The sequence below is a fragment of the Chanodichthys erythropterus genome, chromosome 3, assembly GCF_024489055.1.
Source record: "Chanodichthys erythropterus isolate Z2021 chromosome 3, ASM2448905v1, whole genome shotgun sequence".
Lineage (NCBI taxonomy): Eukaryota > Metazoa > Chordata > Actinopteri > Cypriniformes > Xenocyprididae > Chanodichthys > Chanodichthys erythropterus.
In genome coordinates this window covers 49,608,374-49,635,714 of record NC_090223.1, presented here as the reverse complement: position 1 = coordinate 49,635,714, position 27,341 = coordinate 49,608,374, and the positions used below count along the sequence as shown (strand labels likewise).

The 27,341-nt window shown below is 36.9% G+C and overlaps 1 protein-coding gene across 1 annotated transcript; it reads right to left on the bottom strand.

Moving 5' to 3' along the window:
* Positions 1 to 113: 113 nt before the first annotated feature.
* srebf1 (sterol regulatory element binding transcription factor 1) lies at positions 114 to 26,872 on the bottom strand. Its single transcript, XM_067382675.1, has 19 exons — positions 26,465 to 26,872; positions 21,096 to 21,611; positions 16,565 to 16,737; positions 16,320 to 16,466; positions 15,045 to 15,263; positions 14,747 to 14,861; positions 14,221 to 14,375; positions 13,865 to 14,042; positions 12,949 to 13,133; positions 12,567 to 12,828; positions 11,648 to 11,814; positions 10,332 to 10,500; positions 10,114 to 10,222; positions 8,188 to 8,297; positions 6,847 to 6,979; positions 6,352 to 6,517; positions 3,459 to 3,641; positions 2,796 to 2,907; positions 114 to 418 (listed from the first exon to the last, which is right to left on the bottom strand). The coding sequence occupies exons 1-19, from the start codon at positions 26,565 to 26,567 to the stop codon at positions 198 to 200; spliced, it is 3,423 nt and encodes a 1,140-aa protein (XP_067238776.1). The 5' UTR covers positions 26,568 to 26,872; the 3' UTR covers positions 114 to 197.
* Positions 26,873 to 27,341: the final 469 nt, after the last annotated feature.

Sequence of the window (27,341 nt, the reverse complement as noted above, 5' to 3'; positions counted from 1 at the left end):
CCCTGCATCTTGTAATCGGATATGTAGTGAAGAATTGTTGGGGAGAAAAACAAAAAAACATCTTTGCGTTCCTGGATGACATTGACTGAGGCCTGATATGAAAAGCGTTTTGATTCTCTGTGGAGAGATGTTGGGGTGTGTGTGTGTGTGTAAAAGTGCTCTTTAGTGTGTGTGTGTGTGTTTGTGTGTGTAGTTGGCTAGGTGGACGTGACGGTCGTTCCGCTGCCTAGTTTGATGATCATCTGTTGGCAGTCGTGGAGGGTGCGTTTGTCGCCTAGCTTCTCCAGCGTCCGGGCGGCGTCGACCAGCATGCCCACCCTTTGGCCCGGGGCGGACAGGAAGGAAGGGGGCAGATAGCGACACGCCAGCATCACGGCCTCTGCCTGCTCGCGCTGGCCTGGACGCATCTCGCACTCCTCTGTGAGAGATAACACACACACTAAACGTAAGCATTGTGCAAATCTAACACTCAACAGAGTTAATAACTTTATTAGTGACTGCAATATGATGCAACATGACTTAAATTGATTTAAATTGAATAATAATGTGATTCAAATTAAACCAAGTAATGTTGTGACCTGCACATTTCTTTACCAATTTTTTTCATTACTATTTTTTTCAATCATATATAATATACATGATTATATTAATACATTTAAAAAAAAAATAAATAAATAAATATATATATATATATATATATATATATATATATAGTAAAATGTAATTTATTCCTGTGATCAAAGCTGAATTTTCAGCATCATTACTCCAGTCTTCAGTGTCACATGATCCTTCAGAAATCATTATAATATGATGATTTGATGCTCAAGAAACATTTATGATTATAATCAATGTTGAAAACAGTTGTGATGCTTAATATTTTTGTGGAAACCGCAATTATTTGTTTTAGGATTTTTAAAAGTTAAAAAGAACAGTGTTTTTTTTTTTTTTTTTTTTTTAATAAAAGTCATTTGTAACATTTGTAACAAAAAAAAATAATTTCTTGGTAACACTTTACAATAATGTTTTATTTGTTAACATTAGTTAGCATGAACTAACAATGAACAACATTTCTACACCATTTATTAATTTTATTTAATGTTATTTACAACATTTACAAATATATTATTAAAATCAAAAGTTGCATCTGTTAATATTATTTAATGAACTGACATGAACTTACAATAAATAGCTGTATTTTTATTAACTAACATTAACTGAGATTAATAAATACTGTAACAAAAAAAACAAAAAAAAAAAAAAAAAAAAAAAACACTTTATGACTGACAAGAAATATATATATATACACACATACACACAACCAGTCAAAAGTTTGGAAACATTCATATTTTTAATGTTTTTGAACAAAGTCTCTTATGCTCATTTATTTCATAATACAGAAAAAACAATAATATTGTGAAATATTATTACAATTTAAAATTATGGTTTTCTATATTAATATACTTTAAAATTTAATGTATTCCTGTGATCAAAGCTGAATTTTCAGCATCATTACTCCACTCTTCAATGTCACATGATCCGTCAGAAATCATTCTGATTATGATGATTTGATACTCAGTTATTATCAATGTTGGAAACAGTTCTGCCGCTTAATATTTTTTTGGAAACAGTGACACTTTTTTCAGGATTCATTGATGAATAAAAGGTTAAAAAAGAACAGCATTTATTCAAAATAGCAATCTTTTCTAACAATATAAATCTTTACTATCACTTTTTATCAATTTAAAACATTTGTGCTGAATAAAAGTATTAATTTCTTTCAAAAAAAGAAAGAAAAAAAAAAAAAACGGTAGTGTGAACGTTAGTGTATATTGTTACAAATGATTTCTATTTTAAATAAATGCTGATATTTTTTACTTTTTATTCATCAAAGAATCCTGAAAAAGTATCACAGGTTATAAAATAATATTAAGCAGCACAACCATTTCCAACACTGATAATAAATCCGCATATTACAATGATTTCTGATCATGTGACACTGAAGACTGGAGTAATGATGCTGAAAATTCAGCTATGATGACAGATATAAATTAGATTTCAAGTATATTAAAATAGAAAACCATAATTTTTCTTTTTAATAATATGTCATAGTATTATTGTTTTTTCTGTATTTATTATGAAATAAATGCAGCCTTAATGAGCATAAGAGACTTCGTTCAAACTTTTGACTGGTAGTGTATATATTATATTATATTATATTATATTATATTATATTATATTATATTATATTATATTATATTATATTATATTATATTATATTATATTATATTATATTATATTATATTATATTATATTATATATTTTTACTGGGCGCAGGACACTATATTTCATTTATGTAAGTGAGGATAGCAAAATAAAGTAAACTGTGACATATTACAACCAAAAATTCTTCATACAGTGAGTGGACTACCAGTAAAACTGATACAAATTTGGAACCAAAAATTATTCAGACACTTTGAACTGACCATGTTTTACTTAAGTGTTATCTGACATAATTAAGATTTTTTTTTTCTGACACAGTTTAATTCAGTCTAGACCTTGTCATATTGTATTACCATTTTTTATATAGTATAGTGAATAAACTGTAATAATGAAATGTTCAAATTTTGGTTTGACTGTATATTCAAACAAGGAATTCTTCTCTGATGTAAACAATTCTATTCAAATAAAGACATTTTAAATTAAAAGGGCTTTCAAAGTAAGTCATAAGAGAAAAGCAGCTAGAGCTAGAATTGTCTTGGAAAGGCTCAGTGCACAGAAACCCGCCGCATGTTCACCTGTTCTGCTTCCAGGCGTGGCGCGGCGGCGCAGACTGCGGTCCAAGAGCTGGTGTGTGCGTGTTGGACTGGCTCCCGCCATCAGCCGAGCTGTGGCTTCATGCAGGAACAACTGCAGAGAGAGAGAAACAGAGCCATTGAGTTACACAGAAACGCTCCATAATCCTGCCTGAAGAATGTCAGTTAAACCTACGCAAGAAAACAATGTGTTTGATGTCTTATTCAAACTTCCTTACTGAACAAGATTACTGTGCAAGCTTTTTGGGAAGCTACTTTAAGCAGGTGAATCTGCTAAATTGTTCAGAAATACAGTAAAAATTGTAATACTATAAATTTAGTCTATTGTAATTCTATTGTAATTGTGTTTTTAAATGTAATTTACTCCTGTGATGTCATTTTCAGAGCTGAATTATACATTATACTAAAAATATAAATTTTTTCCAGTGTTTTTTTAGTGTAATAATTAGTTATCAGAGCTTAAAGACTGGGTGTGGTTATGCTATATGGTCATTTATGGTCATTCTGCCTGACCCAGGTCAAGTTGTATGCAACAGTTTGCTTAAATAGAACATTTCTTAGTTCAATGAACTAGCGACACAAGTATGACCACGTGTGATTTTTTGTGTGGACTCTGCCCCGTGTCTGTCTGTGTGCACGTCTCACCCTGCGCATGGCCGGTCTGAAGCTCTGAGTGAGTTTGCGGAGGGAGCTCAGGTCCTGCTGGAAGCCCTGCAGCTCCGCAGGTGAGGCGGCCGTCGGCGAGCTCTGCTGTGACGCCACCTGCTGCTCCCTCCACACGTTAGTGCGCGTCACCAACAACAGATCACACAGCAGCAACTGCACCAGCTACACCAGACAGAGAGAGAGAGAGAGAAAGAGAGACAGATGGACATCAAATGAGACATTTTGTTTCATTCCAAAAAAAAAAAGCCTTAAAATATTTTTCTTTGAGAGCACAAATACCATCTGTGTGTGTTCTGGCATATGTGGTTTATGATGACACAAATGTGAATAATGACATGGTTATTACTTCCTGTGTCCTCGTAAACCAAATTGCTTAAAAAATAAGCATACTAAATGGTGTTATTTTTTTAAATAAAAAAAATGCAGTCAGTTTCCTGTGATGGGTAGGTTTAGGGGTAGTGTAGGGGGATAGAAAATACACTTTGTACAGTATAAAATCCATTACGCCTATGGAGAGTCCCTGTAAACCACATATACCAACATGTGTGTGTGTGCAAAAACAACAAACTCAAAGACCATTTTAATGTGTTGTTATACACACTATATTTTAGCATCTGTTAAAACCGTTAAAATTAGCTAAATCATGGTGTTAATTCACATTAGAAGCTAGCTAACAATGTGTTTTATCATGCTAGCATTAGCAACATGTTAAAACATGTGGGAAATGTGCTAAATTATGCTAGCAACATGCTAACAATAGTTGCGTCCCAAATTACCCACGATACTATACACTATGCACAATAATACCCTACTTATGCACTCTGTACTCAACCGTGTAGTGTGTGAATTTTATAAGGTTATTTTGTCATTCAACATCAGAGTCTGACAGCCCCTCCCCCTCCACTATGTAATTAAAGCTGGAGTGCATGAAGGGTCCAACATTCCACTACTCACAATATTTATACTACCAAACAAGTTAGCAACACGCCAATTAATGCTAGAAACGTAAGGCTAAATCATACTAACAGAGTGCTAATTCATAGAAACATACTAGCAGCAATCTAAAAAAATGTTATCCATCCATCCATCCATGCATTTGTCCGTCCATCTATCTATTCATCCATTTATTCTTCCGTCCGTCCATCTATCCATCCGTCCGTCTGTCCATCCATGCGTCCATCCATCCATCCGTCCATCCATCCATTTATGCATCCATCTATCTATATATCCGTCCGTCCATCCATCCATGCATCATCCATCCATCCATCCATGCATCATCCATCCGTCCATCCATACGTCCGTCCGTCCATCTATCTGTTCATCCATCCGTCCATCCATCCATGCGAACATCCATCGTTCCGTCCATCCATCTATGCGTCCATCCATCCATCCATCCATCCGTCTATCTGTCTGTCCATCCGTCCATCTATCTATTCATCCATCCATCATCCATCTGTATATCTATCCATCCATCCATCCCTACATCCATCCATCTATCTGTCCGTCCATCTATCCATCCATGCGACCATCCATCCGTCCGTCCGTCCATCCATCTATTCATCCGTCCATCCGTCTGTATATCTATCTATCTATCCATCCATCCATCCATCCATCCATCCATCTGTCCGTACATCCATCTGTCCATCCATCCATCCATCCGTCCGTCCATCCATCCATCCATCCATCCATCCATCCATCCATCCATCCATCTATTCATCCGTCTGTATATCTATCCATCCATCCATCCATCCATCCGTCCGTACATCCATCTGTCCATCCATCCATCCATCCGTCCGTCCATCCATCCATCCATCCATCCATTCATCCGTCTGTCTGTCCATCCATCCATCCGTCCGTCCATCCATCTATTCATCCATCTGTCCATCCATCCGTATATCTATCTATCCATCCATCTATTCGTTTGTCTGTCCATCTATCTGTCTGTCTGTCTGCGTCCGTCCGTTTGTTTTTCTGATAGTCTGTATTGCCTTCAAAACCTGCAAACTTTAAGCTTAAAAACTACTTTAACCTCCAAACTACCTCAAACTGGAAACCTTCAAACGTCAACCTTTTAAAACTTTCTGGTCAGGCTTTCTAAAGTAAACAAAGTTTGTCTTGACAAACTTTTTTTATTATCTAGTTACTAACATTATCATTCAAATATTAAAATGTAAAAAGACACACTTTTAAACAAAAACACAAATGACAAAACAGTTACTGTTCAAAATGAAGACAAAAAGTATTGTGACATTTTGTGCCAGTGTTGTTGCCGTTTACTAAAATTAAAACCTTTATTTCAATTAACTATTTTTTTTAAAGCTGAAATTAAAATACAAATATTACATGAAATAACTTCAAATGAAAACAGAAATGGCAGACTAACTGAAATAAGTTAAAGCACCGATATAAAACAAGAAATAAAAAACTAATAAAAATGACAAAAGCACATAAAATTATTAAAACAAACTAAAATGAAAATATAAGCTAAATCAAAATATAAATACTATAATACTATATAAATAAAACTTGTTTGTTTGTTGTCAAATGTTAGTTGAACATGTTTATAGAGAATATGAGGAATACTGTCATGACACCTGTGTGAACTTGAGGAGAACTGACTTTATACATCAACTCAAGACCAGTTGTTTAAAATGATTTAAAAACATGTTCTTCGTGTGTTCAGGAGAAGCTCTGCAGCGCAGCTCTGTATTGCACTGCAGGAACATTGCACAGTTGAGACACATGCAATGCAACTACAATGCACTACAGCCCTGTCCAAGACAAAACACACTGCGCAAAACTGGCAGCGAAACGAATGTGACTCTCAATGATTCCAAACCATGTATGTGATTAAATGCAAATGCGCATCTACCTTGTCTAGAGTGTTGGTGGTGCAGTGTGGGCCGAGGTTGAGGCTGTCTCTGAACAGACCGCTGGCTTTCTCGCAGTAGCTCAGGCTAAGCTGGTAGTTCTCAGGTTTGGCCAGCAGGGAGCGCACTGCTTTAAAAGTGTTCAGACAGGCTTTGGGCAGCGGACTCCTGCAACACAAACAGGATGTGTTTAGCACAGGCCGAGCTAAAAACAATAAACCAACACAAAGACACACATCAAATGAAGCATTGCTCCTGGGAGGTCAGTGGAAAAATAAATAGACCTATATCAACAAAAACTGATTTGCCAGGAAAACCATTCTGATGAGAACTCGCGCAATCTTTTGTCAACCAATTTGATCTTTATTTACTTGTGGTAATAATATGTTTTGAAAGTAAATAAAAACCTGAGAATGGAATTAGGTGGTGTATCAAACACAGCTACTTAATAAAGTGTTCCAATAACACTGAAGTTTCTCGTGTCAAATGTCACTCACTCAGCAGACTGAAGGCTGCGGGGCAAGTGTTCCACCGCTGGGTACAATCTCTCTGCTGCCACATCATCACCCTGGAGCCAATTAATTATCACCACGGCCACTGACGACCACCATTTGGAGTGAGGGTCACAGCCTGGAGGTCAAGGACACAATGGTGATCACACACACACATACACATACATAAAGTATCCTTCATTCACCCTGAATAACATCTGCTTCAAAGAAAACATGCTGAGATGAATGCAGTTTGATGTGAAATGTGCTGACCTGAACAGAAAGCGACAACGCAACTTTATACGAGTTGTAGAGCCCAGTAGTGGCAATGACAGAACATCACAGAATTTACCGCATTTTGGTGCTGATGTGTGAATGGTCTCTTAAGGTGATGATACATGGGGCAACTTTTTGAGCAATGTTGCCGGGCAATGTTGCTGAGCAACGTTGCTTGGGCACTTTCCCACAGAGAATGAGCAACAAATATATATCTGGATACGTTAGATCGGTCGTGGGCAATTTTTTGAGATCCTCCAATAAGAATGTTAGCAGCTGATCACGTGACCGGTTCGGAGATTTCAGAAAAAATTCAAACAAGATGGCGGCCCCTCAGCGGCAGTGGAGCGGAGAAAAGGAGTGTGAACTTTTATCTTTTTACGCTAGTAAGTTGTCATGCGTCAACCCAAAACAGGGAATTTACCTCATATATTGCTTAAAATACCAACAACTGTCTGAAAGTAATGGGTGTATGCTGTAATAAAGCTATTGAATGATTTCAGTTAAATACTAAAAAGACGGGATTTTTCATCGTCTGTAATAGCGTAGGCTGTAGGGCGTTTGACATTTGAATAGCTTTTGATGCGATCGACGCGGGTTCGAATCCGCCTTTTGCCGAACTCGCTCTTCTCCCTTTTCCTGTCACAAATCAGATCGGAAAGGCATTTATTTTTAATAAAAATGAACAAAATATTTGAAAAGTTGAAATAAAGTGCCTAACAAGTGTTTATAATAAAGTATTTATTGAGTTGGCAATAGATTTGCTCCTCTCTGATTAGTTGCTGCCAACTGTCTGTTGCCCTAATTATTTGCCCTGTGTCTCATCAGGTTGCCCGTTGACAGCAACATTGCTCAAAAAGTTGCCCCATGTATCATCACCTTAACTGGTAAAAAGCCAGAAAGCCATTGCTTATGTGAACAGTCTTTACCGGTAAAGTCACTCTGGTAATTTTACGGTAATTTACAGGGATTGCTGTGTGAAAGGGACTACTGATAACATGATCCAGGAGTCCCCAGAACAACAGCTCAGGGGTCAAAGCAGAAGTTAATGGAATCTAAAGTGAAGCTGACCTGTGACGGTGGCCATGTTTGATCCGATGGCAAAGGACTGTGTTGTGGCTCCTGCTGCATCTGACGCGCTGGTGAGTAACTGCAGGTATTCCAGAGCGTCTGAGTATTCCCTGTCAAAACAAACACACAACTCAAATTCACATACAAATCACAATATAAAGTGATAAGGCTGATTCAAAAGTGCATGAGGCACCAAATAAAAAAAATTAAGCGTCACAAATCTTCAATTTTGTTATATTTAGCAACCAATGCTGCCAGGAGTTGCCATAGTTATCCCAAAAGAAAAGGTTTGCAAGCAGATCTTACAGCTGCACTTGGTTAACACCACCTGAGGCATCGCTAATATACATAAATATAAGAATCAAATAGAGTGCATTAGTGACTGTCTACTTTTTCAGCGGCCTTGGTTTTGGAAGCATTAATTTTTCCCATATGGATTAAAAAAAAATTCTTTGTTGAAGCTTTATAAGCCATGAACCACACCAACCAGCTATGTTGTGAATCACAACATTACATTCTTTGATTTAAAGCAAAAAAGACACACAACAACACAAAAATATGCACATATATACACATTTAAGCTATCTAAGCATAGGGAGACAGACTATTACATCATTCAGAGTGCTTCCTGGGACTAGGCAGTGTAAAAGAGTTCTTTTAGCACAATTGACCCTTCGCCGGGAGTTTGATTGACAAGCGATCTAACCAATCATAACGCTGAATCCACGATTTTGTCCGACAAAGCAGTCAGGAGTTAGTAGATTAACCTCGGTGGACTTGAACTTGAAAAATGATATGTACTGACATCTTTCTGTGTTTGAAACAACATTCCTTCTGATGTTCATTCATGTTTATTTGATGCTATAAATTAACTAGTATGAAGAGATGATCGGTTCACAAGCCCCTTGAGCTGAGGAACTACAGCAATCTGTCACAACACATTAAAGAGCAGCAAAACGTTTTTTATTGTTCAAATTTCTTAAAAAAAAATTACACAGCTTGAAAGCTGGGACTGTTTAATATCATAAGTAACCTGTTCTGTCTTGTCTGTCGACGTGCTTTCAGTGTCCTCATTGCATCGTGATGTATTTTTCACTCTGTGTTGCGTGACAGCACCACAGCTCGTCGGACAAAGCAACAGTAATAAGGGGGGCGGGTCTTTGCGAAGGGTCAATATGCTTGTCGCAACTCTGATTGGTTGAGATTCTTTGCAGAATCATGGGTAATGTAGTTTTTAAATCAGGAATTCCACAATTAAAAAAGTTAAAATCACTGATCTATATAGAGCATTTGTATAAATGTAGCTCAAAAAGCAGATGGAGTTATTAAAGTGAGCAGGTGCAGGTCGCAATATTTTGGTCTTATTTTAAGCATAAAGCATTTGGATTTATTTCAGTTTATTGTGGGGCTTGTTCTTGTTCACGGTTCTGGAAACACAAATGAGTCAAGGCTCATACCACTTTTCTTGTGATTTCTTGCACCGCACACATAGAGAAGAGAGAAACATCCCTGATGCATGTTAAAATACATCATTAACAACTAGTTGTTCAGTTCGGTTTCGTACACACTTGTGCAGAATTTCTGTAAATGCGGTTGTCGGTACCTGCATTTTTCGGGAGTTAATTCGGGTTGTAGAATGCGGTTGTCACTTCTATAAATTACTGAACTATGCGTGTATAGAACAGGATTAAGCATTAAAAGGTGAATTGACAACCAAATTTAGCTGCAATATGTACGTGGCCAAACAATACAGTGTGAACACAATCCAATGGGAGCAGGAAAGGGGGGAGCAAACAAACTAGGCTGTCTGAAAGCACCCTTACATGCTTTAAGTGAAACCAGACATCAGATAAGTATTATAAATGCACAGTGCAGCGCTATTCCCAATAGAGATGTGTGTAAACTACCACTAAGAATGACACTCACCCGTCCCCATCAGTGAGGGTCTTGTCGCCTCGAGGCTGTGCCACACAGTAGAGGGCTTTTTCCAACAGATGCTCCCGGAACGCCTGCGTCACCTGAGCCAGTGGGTCAACTACAGACAAATGCAAAAACACACAAGAGTGAGTCTGGGGAATCATTATCACGAGCACAGACACAAACTTTCACATGCTAAAGCCTGGTTTTCTCTGTGTAGTGCTGACCTGAGTTTCCTGCCTGGCTGTAGATGCTCTCTTTAGGGGTGCTGCGTATGGACCAGTCCTCATCCACGAAGAAACGATGACCCAGAGGGTGACACAACCACTGCATGGCAGGAGGGACGCTGCCGCTTGGTGAGAGACAAGCCTGCCGAGCGCTGCTCAAGAACACTCGCTGCAGAGACACAGAGTGCAAATATCATATCTGCACTTACCACATGCAGCACAGAAACTAAATATGGATACATTATCAATACAAGAGTAAAAGAATAAAACTGTACTGGATGAAAAGAGACTCTAACGCTGTTCCAAAACATAGTGAGCGCCCTACGAAGGCAGCATTTTAAGCGCCACATGAACACTGCTGTTGCCAAGTACGTTAGCACTGCAAGTATCCTTGGCATAAAATCCAATCCCAGAATGCACAGCTAGCTAAAATAAATCCAAGAATAGGTGAGTGAAGTGTCTTAATAATATAATTAATTCAATCCTCGGTATTATTGATAAAAAAATACAACAAATTACAAACAGACCATTTAACCCAATGTAAATTGGGTAAGTGTATGTGTGCTGTGTATTTTTATGTTTATAGAGTATCAAACCGTTAGAAATTTCTGTAATACACCCCCAAGTTTGATGAGAATGCTTAGCATATTCTATGAAAGCCCATTCCTGCCACAATTTTGACTTTTTACATCATCTTAATGTGAGATGACATTCATGTGAGATGAAAAGTTGAAATTATGACATACCAAGTCATAATTATGACATCAATATTGATGTCAAAAATATGTCAAAATTGACACACATATTAAAAAGTCAAAATAATGACAAAAAAAAAATTCATGATAATGTGATTGAAAATTGACTTATGCCACATTTATGACCTAGTATATCAATTTCAAATTTTAATGTCATAATTTAGACTGTCAATTAGGATTTTCTTTTCTTATGTGCCAGAAATTGTCTTCCATTATATTCGTACAGCCAAGCACTTCGTCTTTCATAGTAAACTCTATTTGATAATGTGCACTCAACACATGGGGACTAGAACGTTTCATCCTTATCCAGTGTCTGCGCCATTTCTCTCCAGAAGTTATGAGTGATAAAAATCGGGTTGCATGCTAAGTGTATGCGCATACTATGCTGATGATAAAATTTAAGTCATGCACACTGCGCTTAACCTAGTGTACACAAAAAAACGACAAAGCATTTCAAATGAGTCACTTTTGAGTTTACATCTCAGTTGCATGTGGTAGACTGCAGTGCAGCTCACTAGATATTGGAACAGGGCATGTGAGTGTGAACTTGTGTGTACTAACAGTAGTGAAGTGAAGCAGTCGGGGTAGGCTGGTTTTAACCCGTAGGGCTGCAGACACATAGATTTCTGCCAATGTGGCAACAGGAAGACAGTCTCCTGCACACTCAGCCAGGTTAAGAGCGCTCAGTGCCATGTGGATGGCAGAGAGGTGGCTTCCTCCGAGCTTACCTACACACACAGATCAACATCATGAGCAAATATGATTAATGGCTAGAAGACTTGATACAAGAAATGCTTGGTTATGCCGACAAACAACAAACTACAGTCATTCATTTCCAGTGGAAAGTAGTTCGGGAGCTGCATGGAGTTGCGATCAAATGCGTATGTGTAAGTAAAACCATTAAAAAATCTTTCACGTCTTCTTGCGCTTGAACGGACAAATTCATACAAAATGATGTCAAAATGCCCATATAGGCAAGTATCCTTGTGAAACGTCTTAAGTGAATGTAAACAGTTAGAAAAGAAAACTTGCGTGTAACAGCATGTTGGATACATGTAGCTCTTAAAGTGACAGCAGCCTAATAAACCTACTGCTGTCCTCAATGTTCATCTAACAACAAACGACAAAGAGAAAATCACTCACTGCTCTTGACTGGTTGAGCCCTGCTGGAGCAACACTAAATATTCGCTGTACTATTAAATTAAAAATAAATGTTGATAGAGCAATAATATGAACAGCGAAAGCAACCAACAGACATAATTAGGCATGAAAATAGCTGGAGGAAATGTCTATTTGCTAAGCCAACTAATTTAATTCATATTCTTTAGTTTTTTCTGCCCAATATTTTTAAAAAATTAAAAATGAAATGAAAATACAGTTATCAGTACTCTGTATCGGCAAGTACTAAAAATGAAAAGTATCGGTATTAAAGCATTAAAGTAAAGGTTACCTGATTCCTCTATAAGCTAAAGTGACTTACCGGTCATGTGGAGTTGGTGTAGACGGTGGTAGACCAAAGCGGCATCACGGCAGCTCTTGCGGGCATCTTCCTGTAGGGGCCGGTTGGAACGAAGGGCTCCAGCACGGCTGGCTAGCCAGCGGCCAACCCAGAGTCTCTGCAGACACAGACGCAGGGCAGACCACAGCACAGCACAGGTCAGGTCCAGCTGCGACGTGGGCAGAGGTCGACCAAGAGCTTTGAGACACGTCCAGAGGTTCTGAGATGCCTGAGCAAAGTCTCCCTGCAGAAATACATAAAGAATATTACAGAAACAGAAGCATAGAAGTGGATCTGGTGAACTTGGACTCTCAGATAAAACGCAGATGAGCGCAAGAGTTTTTTTTTTTTTTTTTTTTTATACCCTAGCTAGATCCAGGTCGGCCTGCTTGCGATGTCTCCAGAAGAGGACAGATGATTCTGAGTGAGGTCTGGTCACAGGTTCTCCATACACGAGCAGTCGGATCAAAACTCCAGCAACCAGAACACCGTTTAACAGCCACACCAGAAGAGTGGGCAACATCCAATCCATCCAACCCCAAGACTCGGCTACACACATCAAAACAAGATTGCACATTTAGATTAGGTGGAATGCTGTTCTAAACATATTGTGTCTCTAATGAGCTAAAGGCCCAGATATACTTTAAGTGAAATCAAAGAACAAACTGGTGTAATGTCATTCCAAACAAAATCAGGCCAAAACGAAATTCGTTTGGAGTTTGTTTCTGGAGTTTGAAAAAGCTTGCTAAAATGAACTCTCCAGAAAAAGTTCACTCCAGCTGCTAAACGCCTTCATTTGTCAATGGCGATTACATAATAGGTGGGTGTGGCTCTGAGGCCCCGCCTTCTTTGACATGGGAAATCTTTACCGGATCATTTTTCTTCTGTTCAGTCCATCGAGGTCAGATGTGAGTAAAAACATGAAGGTGCTAGAGAGCTGCTTTATAGTAGAAACTGAAGACACGGACAAGTATTTTTCAAGTATAATACTGTAAAGCTGCTTGTTTTAAACCAATCTATTGTATAAAGTGCTATATAAATAAACGTGACGTGACTGGAGTACTGAAATTGCAAATATATCCACATGGCTATGATATGACGCTTCTTCACTTCTATTTTCTCAGAGTTGTCATTTTTGTTGGGTATTAATTTTGTTATTGAGAGGAAAGTGCGCAGCAAATATTTACAAATTCATCTAAACTTCTTGTATCCCTAAGCCAAGACTGAAAAAGAACTTTGCTGAGAGTATATCGGAGGCTTAAAGGTGTGAGTATTAGCACCTGTTTCCTGCATTGCCAGCATACTCCTTCCTGTGTGCCCAGAGACAGACGCCCCAGAGCTACTCCAGCCGCCACACAGCAGAGAAGCCAATGGGTTAAAGGACAAGAAGAGCATGGTGAAGGCACACAGAGCCATGCGAGAGCGATCCAGCATTCCTCCAGCCCTCTCCACCACAGGCTGCAGGAGAGAACAGGAAACAGAGAAGGTGTTAGATTGTGATACGCCAATTCTTCCAGGTTCTTGACCTCAAGCAACTGAATTATCCGTTACATGCTAACACATTCAATTACTTCATGACCAAAGCAAATTCATTAAAGGCATGACAGGAGCTGTAGATCATCTGAGTTTCTGTTACCTTGCTGTCTTCTACCATTGGGCTGTCCGGCTCCGAGTCGCTGCCGTGGTGGGAGTAGGCGCCACTGGATTGAGGCGAGCCGACATCTGATGCTGGAGGGGTGGGGATTTCTGGTTTCACATCCACCTCCATGGTCACAAGGTCCTTCAGTGACTCTGTGAAGGCAAAGCGACAGGTCAGTGCAAAGACAAACACACTCTCTTAGTGAAAAAGAAGTGCACTTAATTGTATTTGAATGTGCCCTTGTAATGTACTTCAAATCTTAAAATAATATATTTTTTTTTTAAAAACCTGTACTTGCAGATAATATAATATTAATGAAATAAAAGGCCATTTAAGTGTGCTACTGTACCTCTTTATCACAAGGTTCTTAACAAAAATATTCTTAATTTGATCTTCAACATTCTTGATATCTTAACATTAGCCAATAGCGTTGTTTCAGAGGTGGAGCAATTCATCAGGTATCTTAAGAATGTAAAAAGGGTTCATTTCATGTTGACTTTGAAGGTACTCTGGGTGAGCTTACTGTTCTTCTGGGTGGACATTTTGAGTGCCATGTTCTCCTGCTTTAGTTTTTGGTTGGACTGCTGAAGGTAACGAATGTAGTCAATGGCTTTCCTCAACACTGCCGACTTATTGAGCTGCATACGAGAGAAGATTCATCTTAGAATGATAGCAAAGGCATCTTCCAGGTAAATAAGAGCTACAAATTCTAGTTTGGTTAGCTCATACCATCTGGTGAAAATGAATTTCAAGGGTCACTACCATGAGCACAGTTTCTCTTGGTGATAAAATAACCAGATTTTGACAGACAATGACCCCACCTTAGCTTCCGTCCCAGCCACCAGGTCTTTGAGCTCAATAATCTTGTCGTTGATGGAGGAGCGGTAGCGCTTTTCAATGGCATTATGGGCGGTGCGTTTCTCGCCCTTATGTGGCTGTCCGCCTGGTTTCCCGCTGATGGCGATGCGATTGATGGGCAGTTTCTCTGTGTCCACCATCAGTGGAACAGTGGTCAGGATGGTTCCTCCACTCATCAGCGCCTGAGACGAGAGATTGCCAGGTCAGAAATGCCTTAGGTATTTGGAAAATGGCAAATGTAAATTTCAATGTGAGAGACTTTTAAACAAAAAAAAAAAAAAAAAAAAAAAAAAAAAAAAGAATTTAAGTATTTAACTTTGGCAAAGTTTAAATATGACAATTAATATCAAATTTCTTGAATGCTGATGTATAGTACTAATTTGATTGGCCAGTTTACACCAAAAACAAAATAATTTGAAGCAAATCTGCGACTTTTCAAACTTTGTTTGCCGAAAATGGGAATTTCAATGGGAATCTGGAAGGCTTGACATGTTTGTTGAAAAATTTAGGAGAACATTTAAAAAAAAAAAAAAAAAAACATTAGGGTTGCAATGAAAATTTATCAAATAATGTGTTTTTTCTTAATAAAGGGATACAAGGAGACACTTACAAGCAAAATGATTTAAATTTATAAGAATACAAAAAGTAGTTATCTTAACTTCTACAACCAACTGTATTTAATAATTATGTAATTAAACTGTAATAAACAGATTATTGTGCTCATACTAGTAAAATCTATGTATTAAATAATATGTTCCAAAAAGTTCTTAGTCTTTCATTACTGTGACACTTTAAAGTAAATTAGTTTACTGGACTTTTAATTATAAACAGTTCTGAAATAAGTCACGACTCTTTAATTTGAAATATCTATGCTTTATTATTTTATGTTATAGATGGTTGTAAGATTGCATATTACAATATAAACACCATAAAGTCAACAGTAGCTCATAAGCAACTGCTTGGCACAAAGGTGCCATAATTTAATGATTACGAACCACAAGTCTGTAGAACACACAACAAAGCCACGTTTTTACTTCGAAATGTGAACTTATATCTCTATTCCTGTTTTTTCATACCCAAATTTAAGACCTTTTAAAATGATCATTAAGATGTTTTAGATATTTACGCACACACATGCTACTAAACACATTTGACAGTTGGCACACATCTATTTTTAGTGAAGCGCTGGCACTGTCGCACTCTTGTTGCGAACAGGTTGTGGGACTGTGTATGTGTACCTGCAGTGAGGTGTTCTGGACTGGGGCAGTGGATGTAGCCAGCGACGTGATGCAGGGTGTCGCTACTGTTGTTACCATAGATACATCAGGCTTCAGAGTTGTGAGCAAGAGAGAGTCTGCCTTAATGAACTGCGGCTGCAACAAAACCTGCCAAACACACGAAAAACACTCAGCTCACACAATAAAAGATATAAAATGTAAATTATTTGGGATGTGGGCGTTGGTGGGTCAGTAAAAGCACTTACAGGAACCTGCTGAACCTGAGGGGAGATTGTCTGTGTGGGTGGGCTGGAGGAGGTGGTCAGGATTGGTGAAGTCGAGAGGCTATGCACCTGGGCTTGGATGGCCATTGGCTGAACATTCTGTGGGGAGGCGGGGAGATTCGGGATTGGCTGAGGAGAGCTCTGCTGAGTGACAGCTGCAAGAGCAAATGAGATCATGAGAGGAAAGAAATGGCAAGAAGTCACACTATAAGGGGATGTTTATATGACACCATTTTAAACTAAAAACTATAAGTCTATAGACGTATAGTGTTTCTTTACAAAGTGACATCGCCATCTACTGGTCTGGCATGAATAATACAGTGTTTTTAGTCGTTTTCACTGATCCGTGTAAATGGAGATCGTTTTGACAACGTTGACGTCTGTATGTGAAAAACACAAAGGAAAAACTTTTTTGTTTTTAGTACATCGTTGTTGTGTAAACGTACCTTAAAACTTTTAAAACTCCTGAAAAAAACTAAGATCATTAGAGCAGAAATCATAACCACCCTTTGCCACTTGAGGCAATATTTCCACTGTTGGAAATCTGTTGAAATGTGAACATGCTGTCATTCAAGAAGAGGTTTAGATTCACACCACTCTTCATCAAACGCCGTTACTGACCAGTCCTGACTTAGTAATTGATACCAGTTTCTCAAATAAGCTTTAGCTCCTTTATTATGTATGTCTATGCAGGATCTGCGTGTATGGAGAGCATTAATTTGAATTTCATCAAAATAAAATATACAGTATGTTGTTGCAAGGTTACTTATAATAGTGAAACAAGGTAACCACACAATTTTTTTTCTTTTGAATAAATCTTGAGAAGTTCATGTTCTGGATTACATAATGGTCCCCTTTACACCTGGTAATGACATTAGACTTGCTGCAATATCAGAATTTGGTTACATTTTATTTAAATGTGTCCTTGTTACAGTGTAAATATACATTTAAATACTGATTAATAATAATTAACTACATGTACTTATTATAGGGTTAAGATTAGTAGCATGTAGTAATGCACAATTTAAAGTAATTATTATAGTAAGTACATGTAACGAGTAAAAAGAATACTGTATAATTAAGTATAATAAACACAGAATTTTCATACCAGTACAGTATCCGCATTCAAACCGGTATTACTGGCACTACAGTAACTGTCCTATGCACACCCATGTAAATAACTTTTACATATATTTGTATACATTATGTAATCTGTATTTTTGTATATCTATATTTTTTTTTTTTTTACATTCTGTATCATGGATTTATGTTAAAGAGTCAGTGACGGCTTGCTTATATGTGGTTCAGAAACCCTTGGATTTCATCAAAAATATCTTCATTTGTGTTCTGAAGATGAAGTGGTTTGGGACGACATGAAGGTGAGTAAATAATGACAGAAATGTCATTTTTTTGGGTGAACTAACCCTTTAAGTACTGGAATTCCTTGTGTGCTTGAATTAATAAAACTGTTAATATCAGTAAAGGGTCACTTACTATAACGCTAGAAATACATAACTCAATACACCTGGAATGAACTTTGATCTACGCTACTGTGATGCTGTATTCTCTCTTTGACCTGGTGGAGACATTACCACACAAGCGCCGCGACGATAAGCAGAATGAGACAAAATAATAAAACCATAAGCAAAGAAAGAATGTGGGCTGGGCTTCTTTACACATGAACACAAAGTACGATAAAAGGTCACTAGGCCTCCAGGACTGACACCAGTGACTTCCTTCTGCACCTTGAACTCAAATTGCCTTTTTATGACAAATCACAGCTACCTGAAGGGAACTGCTGACATGATGTGACTGATCAAAGGTGATGCATTTTAACAGTGGTGGCAGTCATGACGTGAATAATTTTAAAGATTACATAACCTCAAAACACTTTTAGAAAGTTTTCTATGAATCATGACACACTTTCAAAAATCTGATTCAACCTTTCAATCAAATACGTGAGGACTGAACGGATTTAAAAGCCAGTATAAACACTATGAAATCACTGTAAAACTATGATAACAGTAGGACAAATGCTTAGCTCAAGCAGATTCAACCACCATTGCCTTTTCTTTTACATAGTTTATCAGGACTAACTTAATTTGAAAGTTTCATTATCATTTTGTTCATCAATATTACATTGGCTAGGAATCAGATACCGCACATATGAAGCTGGTGTAGTCCAACTGAAGGCAAAACAAAATGTCAGTTTGATCAAAAGTTGAGTAAGTGACTCAAAAAGCCCATGTAACACATGCTACCGTTCAAAGGTTTGGAGTCAGAAATTGAAAGAAATTAGTTCTTTTATTCAGCAAGGATGCATTAAATTGATCATTAAACTGACTAGTTACAAAAGATAAATAATAATCCAGAATAAATGCTGTTCTTTTGAACTTTCAAAAAATGTATCGTATTTTCCACATAAATATGACGCAGCACAACTGTTTTCAACAATGATAATAATAATAAATCTTTCTTGAGCATCAAATCATCACATTAGAATGATTTCTGAAGGATCATGTGACACTGAAGAGTGGAGTAATGATGCTGAAAATGCAGCTCTGATCAAACGAATAAATTACATTTTAAAATGTATTCAAATATAAAATTTTAAAAAAATCATTGTAACACTTTTTAACAATATTGTTTTTACTGTATTGCTGATCAAATAAACGCAGCCTTGGTGAACAGAGGTGAAAGACTTTTCAAAAACATAAAAATGTCACAGACTCCAAAAATGACTCCAAAAATGTTTTATTTTTAAAAAAGTAAAAAAAAAAATAAATAAATAAATAAAATTAAAAAAAAAAAAGACTGAAAGCGAGAGAGCTTTCACAGCAAATGCAACATGTAAATGTAATACATGTTTATTACTGTTGTTTTACTTTTTATTTGGTGCCAATGTTGAATGTTTTAGTTTTTGCAAACAAGGCCAGTGATTTAAAAGCGATACTTGAAAGAAAAAAAGCTATTTGATATTCACTTTATTGGAAGGCTATTCAGAGCTCTACTGGTATAAGAAATCATTGAAATCATTTGGATCCAATTATTAGAGTCACTTTCTCCACAGATGCTTTAGTTACATCATAGTTACATAGTATTTATAAGCTGTCGTAAAAGAAATTGTGACCAATTAGCTTATCAGAAAACTCTGATTTACACTCTTTGAGATGAAGTGTCAATAGATGTAATTGACATATTTATGGTAAGACAGATAAGGCTGACATGGCATGTTTCTGAAGTTATGTTTACTGGTAAATCAGGTACATCTCTTGCACATGAATGACAGATCTTTCACATTTGTAGGCCTTATGACTTCAGCGATGCGGAAAATGTGAATGGAATCGTGTAATCCAGTCATAAAAATGAAATGTACTCTATATGATGTGGAACGTCGCAGAATTTGGATATTTTTGGGTGTATAAATCAAAAGTAGGGCTGTAGAATGAATCAAATTGTGGTGTGGACTAGTGTTTGTGAATATTAAATGGGAAAAAGACTGCTATTGAATCTGAAGTCTGCATGTTCTGTGTGTCTCTGTGTGAATGAGCAGCACAGTTTCGTCTGCTACACACGTACTGAAGCACACGTGAAGCTTGTGGTGTTCTCAGTGTCTGTCGTCTCACTATATGAGGACATGAACACATCATCTCCAGAGCTGCTCTGAGAGACACTTTACCAGCATTACAACATTGCATTATCATCCTATCATTTACACACAGAATAATCAAAGGTCTCCACGACAACCCGTCAAAATAAAAGTTTGATTTAACTTGATGATGTACAGGAGAATGCACTTCTCAAAATTTACTTATTTTATTCTGTTTTAATCTTCCATTTTTTTATTATTCTTCCATGATTAAATATTATCAGCAAGCTTTTGTTGTGCAGCAAATTGTTTACAAAAAATAATAAAAGGAACTGAGAGATTAATTAATGTTTTTTACCACCGTTTTTGATAAATTATAAATCCAGAAAAATTATAATAGACAAAACAGAATTTCTGAATGAATGAATGAATAAATTCATTCATAGGGCCTTATTATTGTGAAAGTTTTAATAAATTAAATAATTTATTAGATTAACAATAATGAATGAAACCACTGAAACAAACGAATTTCATAGGGTTCTAAATTTATTTTTATTTTTTTTTACATCTAATTTAACAATTTACTAAAAGTTTAAGTTTCATTATTTAAATAAATTTATTATAATTATTTTATTATAAATTATTAAATTAATTACACATGCTTTATGATTACTAAAATTAAATGCAACTATTAAAACTGAATACGGAAAAATATAAACCGGGGAGGAAAAAAAAAACAAAAACAGAATCCAGAAAAATTAAAAAATTTCTAACATTTAATTTAACATTACAAAATTGGGGGAAAAAATAAAAGGGAATTTGGGGGAAAAAATAAAAGGGAATTTGGGGGAAACTTAAATGTTTTTCCCAGGAACCTGCAATTGTCGGCACATATTTCAGAATCATGGAGCTAATAAAACTCACCTGTATATCCATTTTGGATGGGGTAAGTGACCACAGGCTGCTGCTGCGGTGGCTGGGGTGTCGGTGAGCTGAAGAGGACCTGCTGGGTGGTGCCGAACACAGTAGGGCTCTTCACAGCCGGGGTAGGTTGGCTCTGGGCTGCCGGGGTGGAAGGGTGGAGGCTGGGAGATGGAGCGGGCTGAGCTTTGGGCTGCGTAGTCTGCAGTGTGGCAGGTTTGGCAGGGGTGGAGGTCACCTGTGCCAGAGGAGACTGTTGGAAAGTGGGAGGGTGGAACACTTTGTCCGGGATGGAGGAGCTGCGGGTGATGGGGGGACCCAGTAGGGCGTCCAGGTGCGGGCTGCTGCTGAGGATGGAGGAGGTGTTGGTGGGCGCAGAAGAGGCGGGTGGAGGAGAGGAAGGGCTGGAGTGAGGCAGGGCTGAGAGCTCCTGCGTGGGCGCTGCGGGAGCAGGAAATGAAGTGTGATCGAACAGCCCTCCAAACTCCATGTCCTGGTTGTTGATAAGCTGGAGCATATCTGTTAACACATGGAAAAAGAGATGGATACAGTGAGCAACAGGGGCATCCTTAGGGGCCCTGCAGTGAATGGACAGAGGGGAATTTTTAGATATTTGATCATTTTTTGCTGGTGAAAGAAATACAAATGAAAAAGAAACCCAAAATATTAAAAGCTATGGATGAATAATTATATATATATACATATACATTTTTTTTAAAACACTAAGATTAGTAGGTCTAAAATTATAAATCTATTGGTTTTAGCTTGTTGCATTATATGCCAATGCTGACAGTTAAAAAATGCTGAGTTTTGCGGTTCTTTTAAATTCTACCCCACCTTAAAACTGAGCGTGTATACCGTAAATACATGACATCCAGTCAAACCTACATCATATTTTGATGTCAAAACTGACTGCATCCACACAAGCAGTGTGCATGTGATAGATTGTGTGCAGAGTATGTAAATCTCATTACAATACTGCTGTTACAACTGCAAATGTGACACTGATTTTATACAACAAACACAAAGATAATATTAAGTGATGCACATTTTAAACACAGCATTGCCAATTGATTTTTGCAAAGATATAATAGTTAAAAAGAAAACCACAGCAGAACTGCAACACACAGTGGTGTTTCATGAACAAATCTGCGGCTTTAAATGAATAGGGCGAGTCAATGATTCAATGACTTATTCATAAATACAGCCACTTGCTTCATTACTGAATGAATGACTCGATTGGCCCTATTTTAAGGATCTAAGCACATGGCGCAGGTGCACTTTGGGCGTGTCCGGATCCACTTTTGCTAGTTTAATGATGGGCAAAATGGTCGGCGCATGGTCCAAAAGGGTTGTACCTATTCTCTTAATGAGTAATGGGTGTGTTTTGTGCGTAACGTGCGATCAACCAATCAGATTCTCATCTCCCATTCCCTTTAAAAGCCAGTTGGGCTCGCACCATGGTGGATTGCTATTTACATGTCGGAATATAGACACCCTCAACCTGAGTCAGTTTAAATACATGTGTGTATTGCCACGATTGGTCATATAATTAGCCAATTTCATTTGTCATTACTGTAAATATGTAATTCTGATACATGCTATGACTACACAATAATAATCTTTTACATTGTAATCCTTTTATTTGTAATATTTGGCATGTTTATGTGCTGCTGCGTGGCCCTTTGTGTGTAACACGTGTATGTGCATTGTGCATCCGCTTATAGGCGCATGTTACTAAAGCATTCTTTAAATAACAAAACAAATATTGTGCCATTGACTTTAGACCAGGTTTTTGTTGGTCAAAGGTGCAGTCGTTTTCAGTTGCCAAAAAATAGCAACACGCCAACAATGCGCCTGAACACACCTCGTTTTCAGACCAGCACGCCCATGGGCGAACAGAAGGGTGCCGAGTACATTTGTTATTTTAACATCTTGGCACTGGACGTGAAAATGATAACTGTGTCAGGCTGAAACTAGCAAAAGATACTTGTGTTGCGCCTGGTGCCACATTGCGCCAAGTGTATGATAAAGCCTGATGACTCACTAATTTAGACAGTGACTTACTGCCACCTACTGGTGGTTTTAGTTTAATATTTAAAAGCATATCTTCATTTTTATCATCATTGCAATATTTCTCTATTAAACTTTTTTTAATTATTATTTGAAGCATTATTTATTTTATAAAAAGGTATTTATAAAGGTAAAAAAAATGCACTGGGAAATCACTTTAAGGGGGCAAATATGGTCCCTTAATGGAAAAGGTGTGAATGCAGCAATCCGAGTGGTAGAGAGGGGGAACACAGAAGGATGTTAAATGCCTCAGGGGGTACGCCACTCTAAAAAGTTTGGGAACCACTGTCCTGTTTGAATCCATTCCAGAGATATGAGAATCTCATTTTGGCTCCATGAGTAAATTGTTAAAATGTACACATTTTCAGTGTCACTTTGCATACAGCTGATTAGAAAACAAACAAACAAAAAAAGTTTTAATTTTCTACAAAGATGTTTAACCTCATTTGTGTTTGCAGTATCTGAATATTTGGCTTGTTATTTTGAGATTCCTTTCAAAACGTCTGAGGTGTCCAGATGTGAGAACCACAGAGCAGCACACACTCATCAGGTCTGAATCCTGTGACTCTTGCACCCAAACGCCTGCACTAAACCATGACAAGTTCAGCTTACGGCTGCCAGGACTTCATTCGGTTGTAGGCTGGAGACGGTGATCTGACTGCAGAGTGACCCGTTACAGAGTTTCATCATTCAGTGCAGACACAGAACCATTGAAGATCATCCGTCTCACAGCCACCCTCACCACTGAGCCCAGTGAATCGAACACATGCATGAGAGGAAATCATGCCACCTCAAATGTTTAAACGATTAATTATGAAGCTCAAAAACCTGTAGGCTACAAAAACTTTAATATAAATGACTTGGCGACCATTTATGATGATCATATTATCACATTCATCTAGTTATGCCAGCATAATGACATATTAATGATCCTGAATTATCTTGTATTTAAATAGCCAATTTACTCTTCACACACCCTTAGGGCACAAATGAATTCAACATTTTAAAATGAAAGCAAAAGGTTTTTGTACATTATAATATTATTATTAAGGACCCTTTTCACACACTGTGATGACAAATTTTAATGGTCATCACCATCATAAATCCTGCAAAGTTTTTTAATATTTTCTTTTTTTTTTTTTTTTTTTTTCTCGCTTCTGAGAAACCCGGAAATGTGAAAAGGGTCAATTGGACAAGGCATTATTATTATCACAGTATTTTTTTATTAAATAACACATTATATTTATTTGAATCTGAGATTTAAAAAAAAAAAAGAAAAAAAAAAGTATTTTACGAACAAATATATAATTTAATATATTGTTCATGTTATTTTCTTAAATCAGAGTATAATTTTTTAAACAATTAATTAGTTGATAATATTGGGATCTGAGATTAAATAAAAAATAATCAGAGTATAATCAGTATAATAATAATAATAATAACAATTATTATTAATAAATAATACATTAATAAGATTGGGATCTGAGATAAAGAAATAAAAAACTGGAGTATAATCAGTAGGTATTATTATTATTAGATTATAAAATGACATTAATATTATTTGGAACTGCGTTTTATAAGGAAATAAAATGTATCTTATGCATAAATATTATATATAATTTAATATATTATTCATGTTTTTTTTTAAATCAGTATAATTATTTTTTAAATAATTAATTCATTAAAATTATTGGGAACTGAGATAAAGAAATCTAGTCTACGTATAAGATATTATTGGGATCTAAAATAAGGAAATAAAGCATTTTATGCACACATATTTATAATTTAAATATTTAATGTTATTATTTTCTTAATTGATTATAATCAGCATAATAATAATATTAGTATTAATAACATTAATATGACTAATAATAATAATAATAATTTTTATTATTACTACTATTATTAAATTATAAAATAATACATTGATATTATTGGGATAAAATTTAAAGAAATAAAGCATTTTATGCACACATATTTATTTAAATATATAATTCATGTTATTATTTTCTTAATTTAGAGTATAATCAGTATAATAATAGTATTACTAATAACATTAATGACTCATATAATAATGATAATTATTATTTTTTTATTATTACTACTATTATTAAATTATAAAATAATACACTGATATTATTGGGATCAAAAAAGAAGGAAATAAAGCATTTTATGCATAAATATATGTAATTTAAATATATAATTCATGTTATTATTTTCTTTATTCAGAGTATAATCAGTATAATAACAATAATTATTAGTATTAATAACAACATTAATATGACTAATATAATAAATAAATAAATAAATAAATAAATAAATAAAGTTAGTGAGTTAATTTCCAACAGTGTAAACACCTGAAGTGGTCAAAAGGTGTTTTCCACACATGTGACCCCACATAACATCAGACTCCTTCAGTGTGCACAGCCATCGCTGCGGCCGGTGTGTTTGTATGAGGTGATCCCGCTCGGCCAATCAGAGGCCCAGAAAGCGCCTCGCTATGCCGCGCAGCGCGCGCACGCGTGCTAAAGGTTACTATCGGACACTTTCCGCTTCAGCGCAGGGTTACTGTCGGTCACTTCACTTACATCCACCCTGCATTTACCATTTAACCATTACAAAGATTAATTACGAAAGGGTTTAATAATGCAGAGGATATAAATGTAAATACATACACAAATTCAGATATATTCAAACTTAAAAGATAACTGTCTAAATGTTTTTATTTTTAAAATAATGCATTTCGGTATGAAATACAAGACTTTTTTTTTTTTTTTGTAATTTTGTTTTTAAATATTCGAGCTCTCAAATGAGCCTTATGAAAGAACTGTGTTGGTAGGTCACAATATAGAGGGGGTGTCCGACAGTAACCTCGCGTGACGACACCGGTCCAGGCTGGAGGGGGGCGGGGCCGCGCACAATGCCACTTCTACATGTGTTTTATTCTCATTTTAATAGGATTTAAAGCATAAAGCACCATTAAATTGTGCAAATAAAGGACCCATGCATGTAATAACTGAAAACACACGCACAGCTTCACTAATCAGATGTGCTCCAGTCACTACCAGCATGTTTAAAGAGGATACAGTCGTTTCTGAGCAAAACAAGCTTCCTAAATGATGACATTGGTTGGTTAGATGCAGTTTTTTTCAATGAAATCGTTATTATAAACACGTGTCTGCGTCTGACAGCACTGTCAATCAATGTAAATATGTATCCGTCCCTAAACTGCACAATTCACAGTTCACTCTGTCCACCCTGCCAACCAGCACCGCAAGTGTAAACAAATGATCTCTCACCATCGATGTCACTGAGCAGAGCCGTGTCAATATCACTCGGATCATGTAAAGACAAACTGGGGTCCAAGTTGTCCAGTGACGGGTCGTCAAAAGACAGATTCATTGTCCTCAAATGCTTTTTTCAAGCTGACTTCAGAAGTATTCAAGTCCCAGCACTCACTCACACACACAACAAGCGGTTTTCCATGTAAACTAGGAACTTCTCGCACTCGTCGAGCAGGCAAATATGCCGGAACATTTGTTGGCGTAGTTTTCAAACGATATGTCCACTTGATTTTCGCTGAATTCAACTTTCTTGCTGATTCAGTCAACTACCTGCTCGCGTTCGTATCCATACTGCCGCACAAGGCAAAGTTGACTTAAGAGTTTGCTTTGCACATTAGCATGCTAACAGAGAGAGCCAGGCAAACCCATAGACAGACGGCTGTGGGTGATTGACACGCCCTCAGACCAATCAGAGCTCGCTCCTTCCTTCACATGACGCGCGCGCTCGCGTACTGCCATGCATTGGAATATAACGGCAACTGAAGTCACTTTACTTTCTTAACTGTAACTTGTTTTATTTAAAATAGAGTACCTTTTGAATTGTTGTTACATATATTATCAGTATATTATTATTATTTATTTTATGTGATGTATATACATGTTTAACAGCATCTAAACACGTTAATAATTATTTCCGACCTGTTCAATTAGTACGATGAGAGTCAACGTGTTAAAAGAGTATGTGAAATCGATAGATTTTTACTATAAAGTGCTCAATATATACACCCCGTTTTTTGTTTACAAAATCTCAGTTGGCAACTGCATGGTTGGGACTTTCAGTGGGCTTGTCTCCGACAGCCAATCAGAGTCGAGCAGAGGTGGGCGCTCGGCC

What these genes read in the sequence shown, in the direction of transcription:
- srebf1 (XM_067382675.1), bottom strand. Translation starts at nt 26,567, where the DNA reads ATGAATCTGTCTTTTGACGACCCGTCACTGGACAACTTGGACCCCAGT. An exon ending in CTCAGGTTCAGCAGGTTCCT is followed by an intron (nt 16,467 to 16,564) that starts GTAAGTGCTTTT and finishes TGTGTTTGGCAG; the next exon opens with GTTTTGTTGCAGCCGCAGTT. An exon ending in CACGCCTGGAAGCAGAACAG is followed by an intron (nt 419 to 2,795) that starts GTGAACATGCGG and finishes TATCTCTCACAG; the next exon opens with AGGAGTGCGAGATGCGTCCA.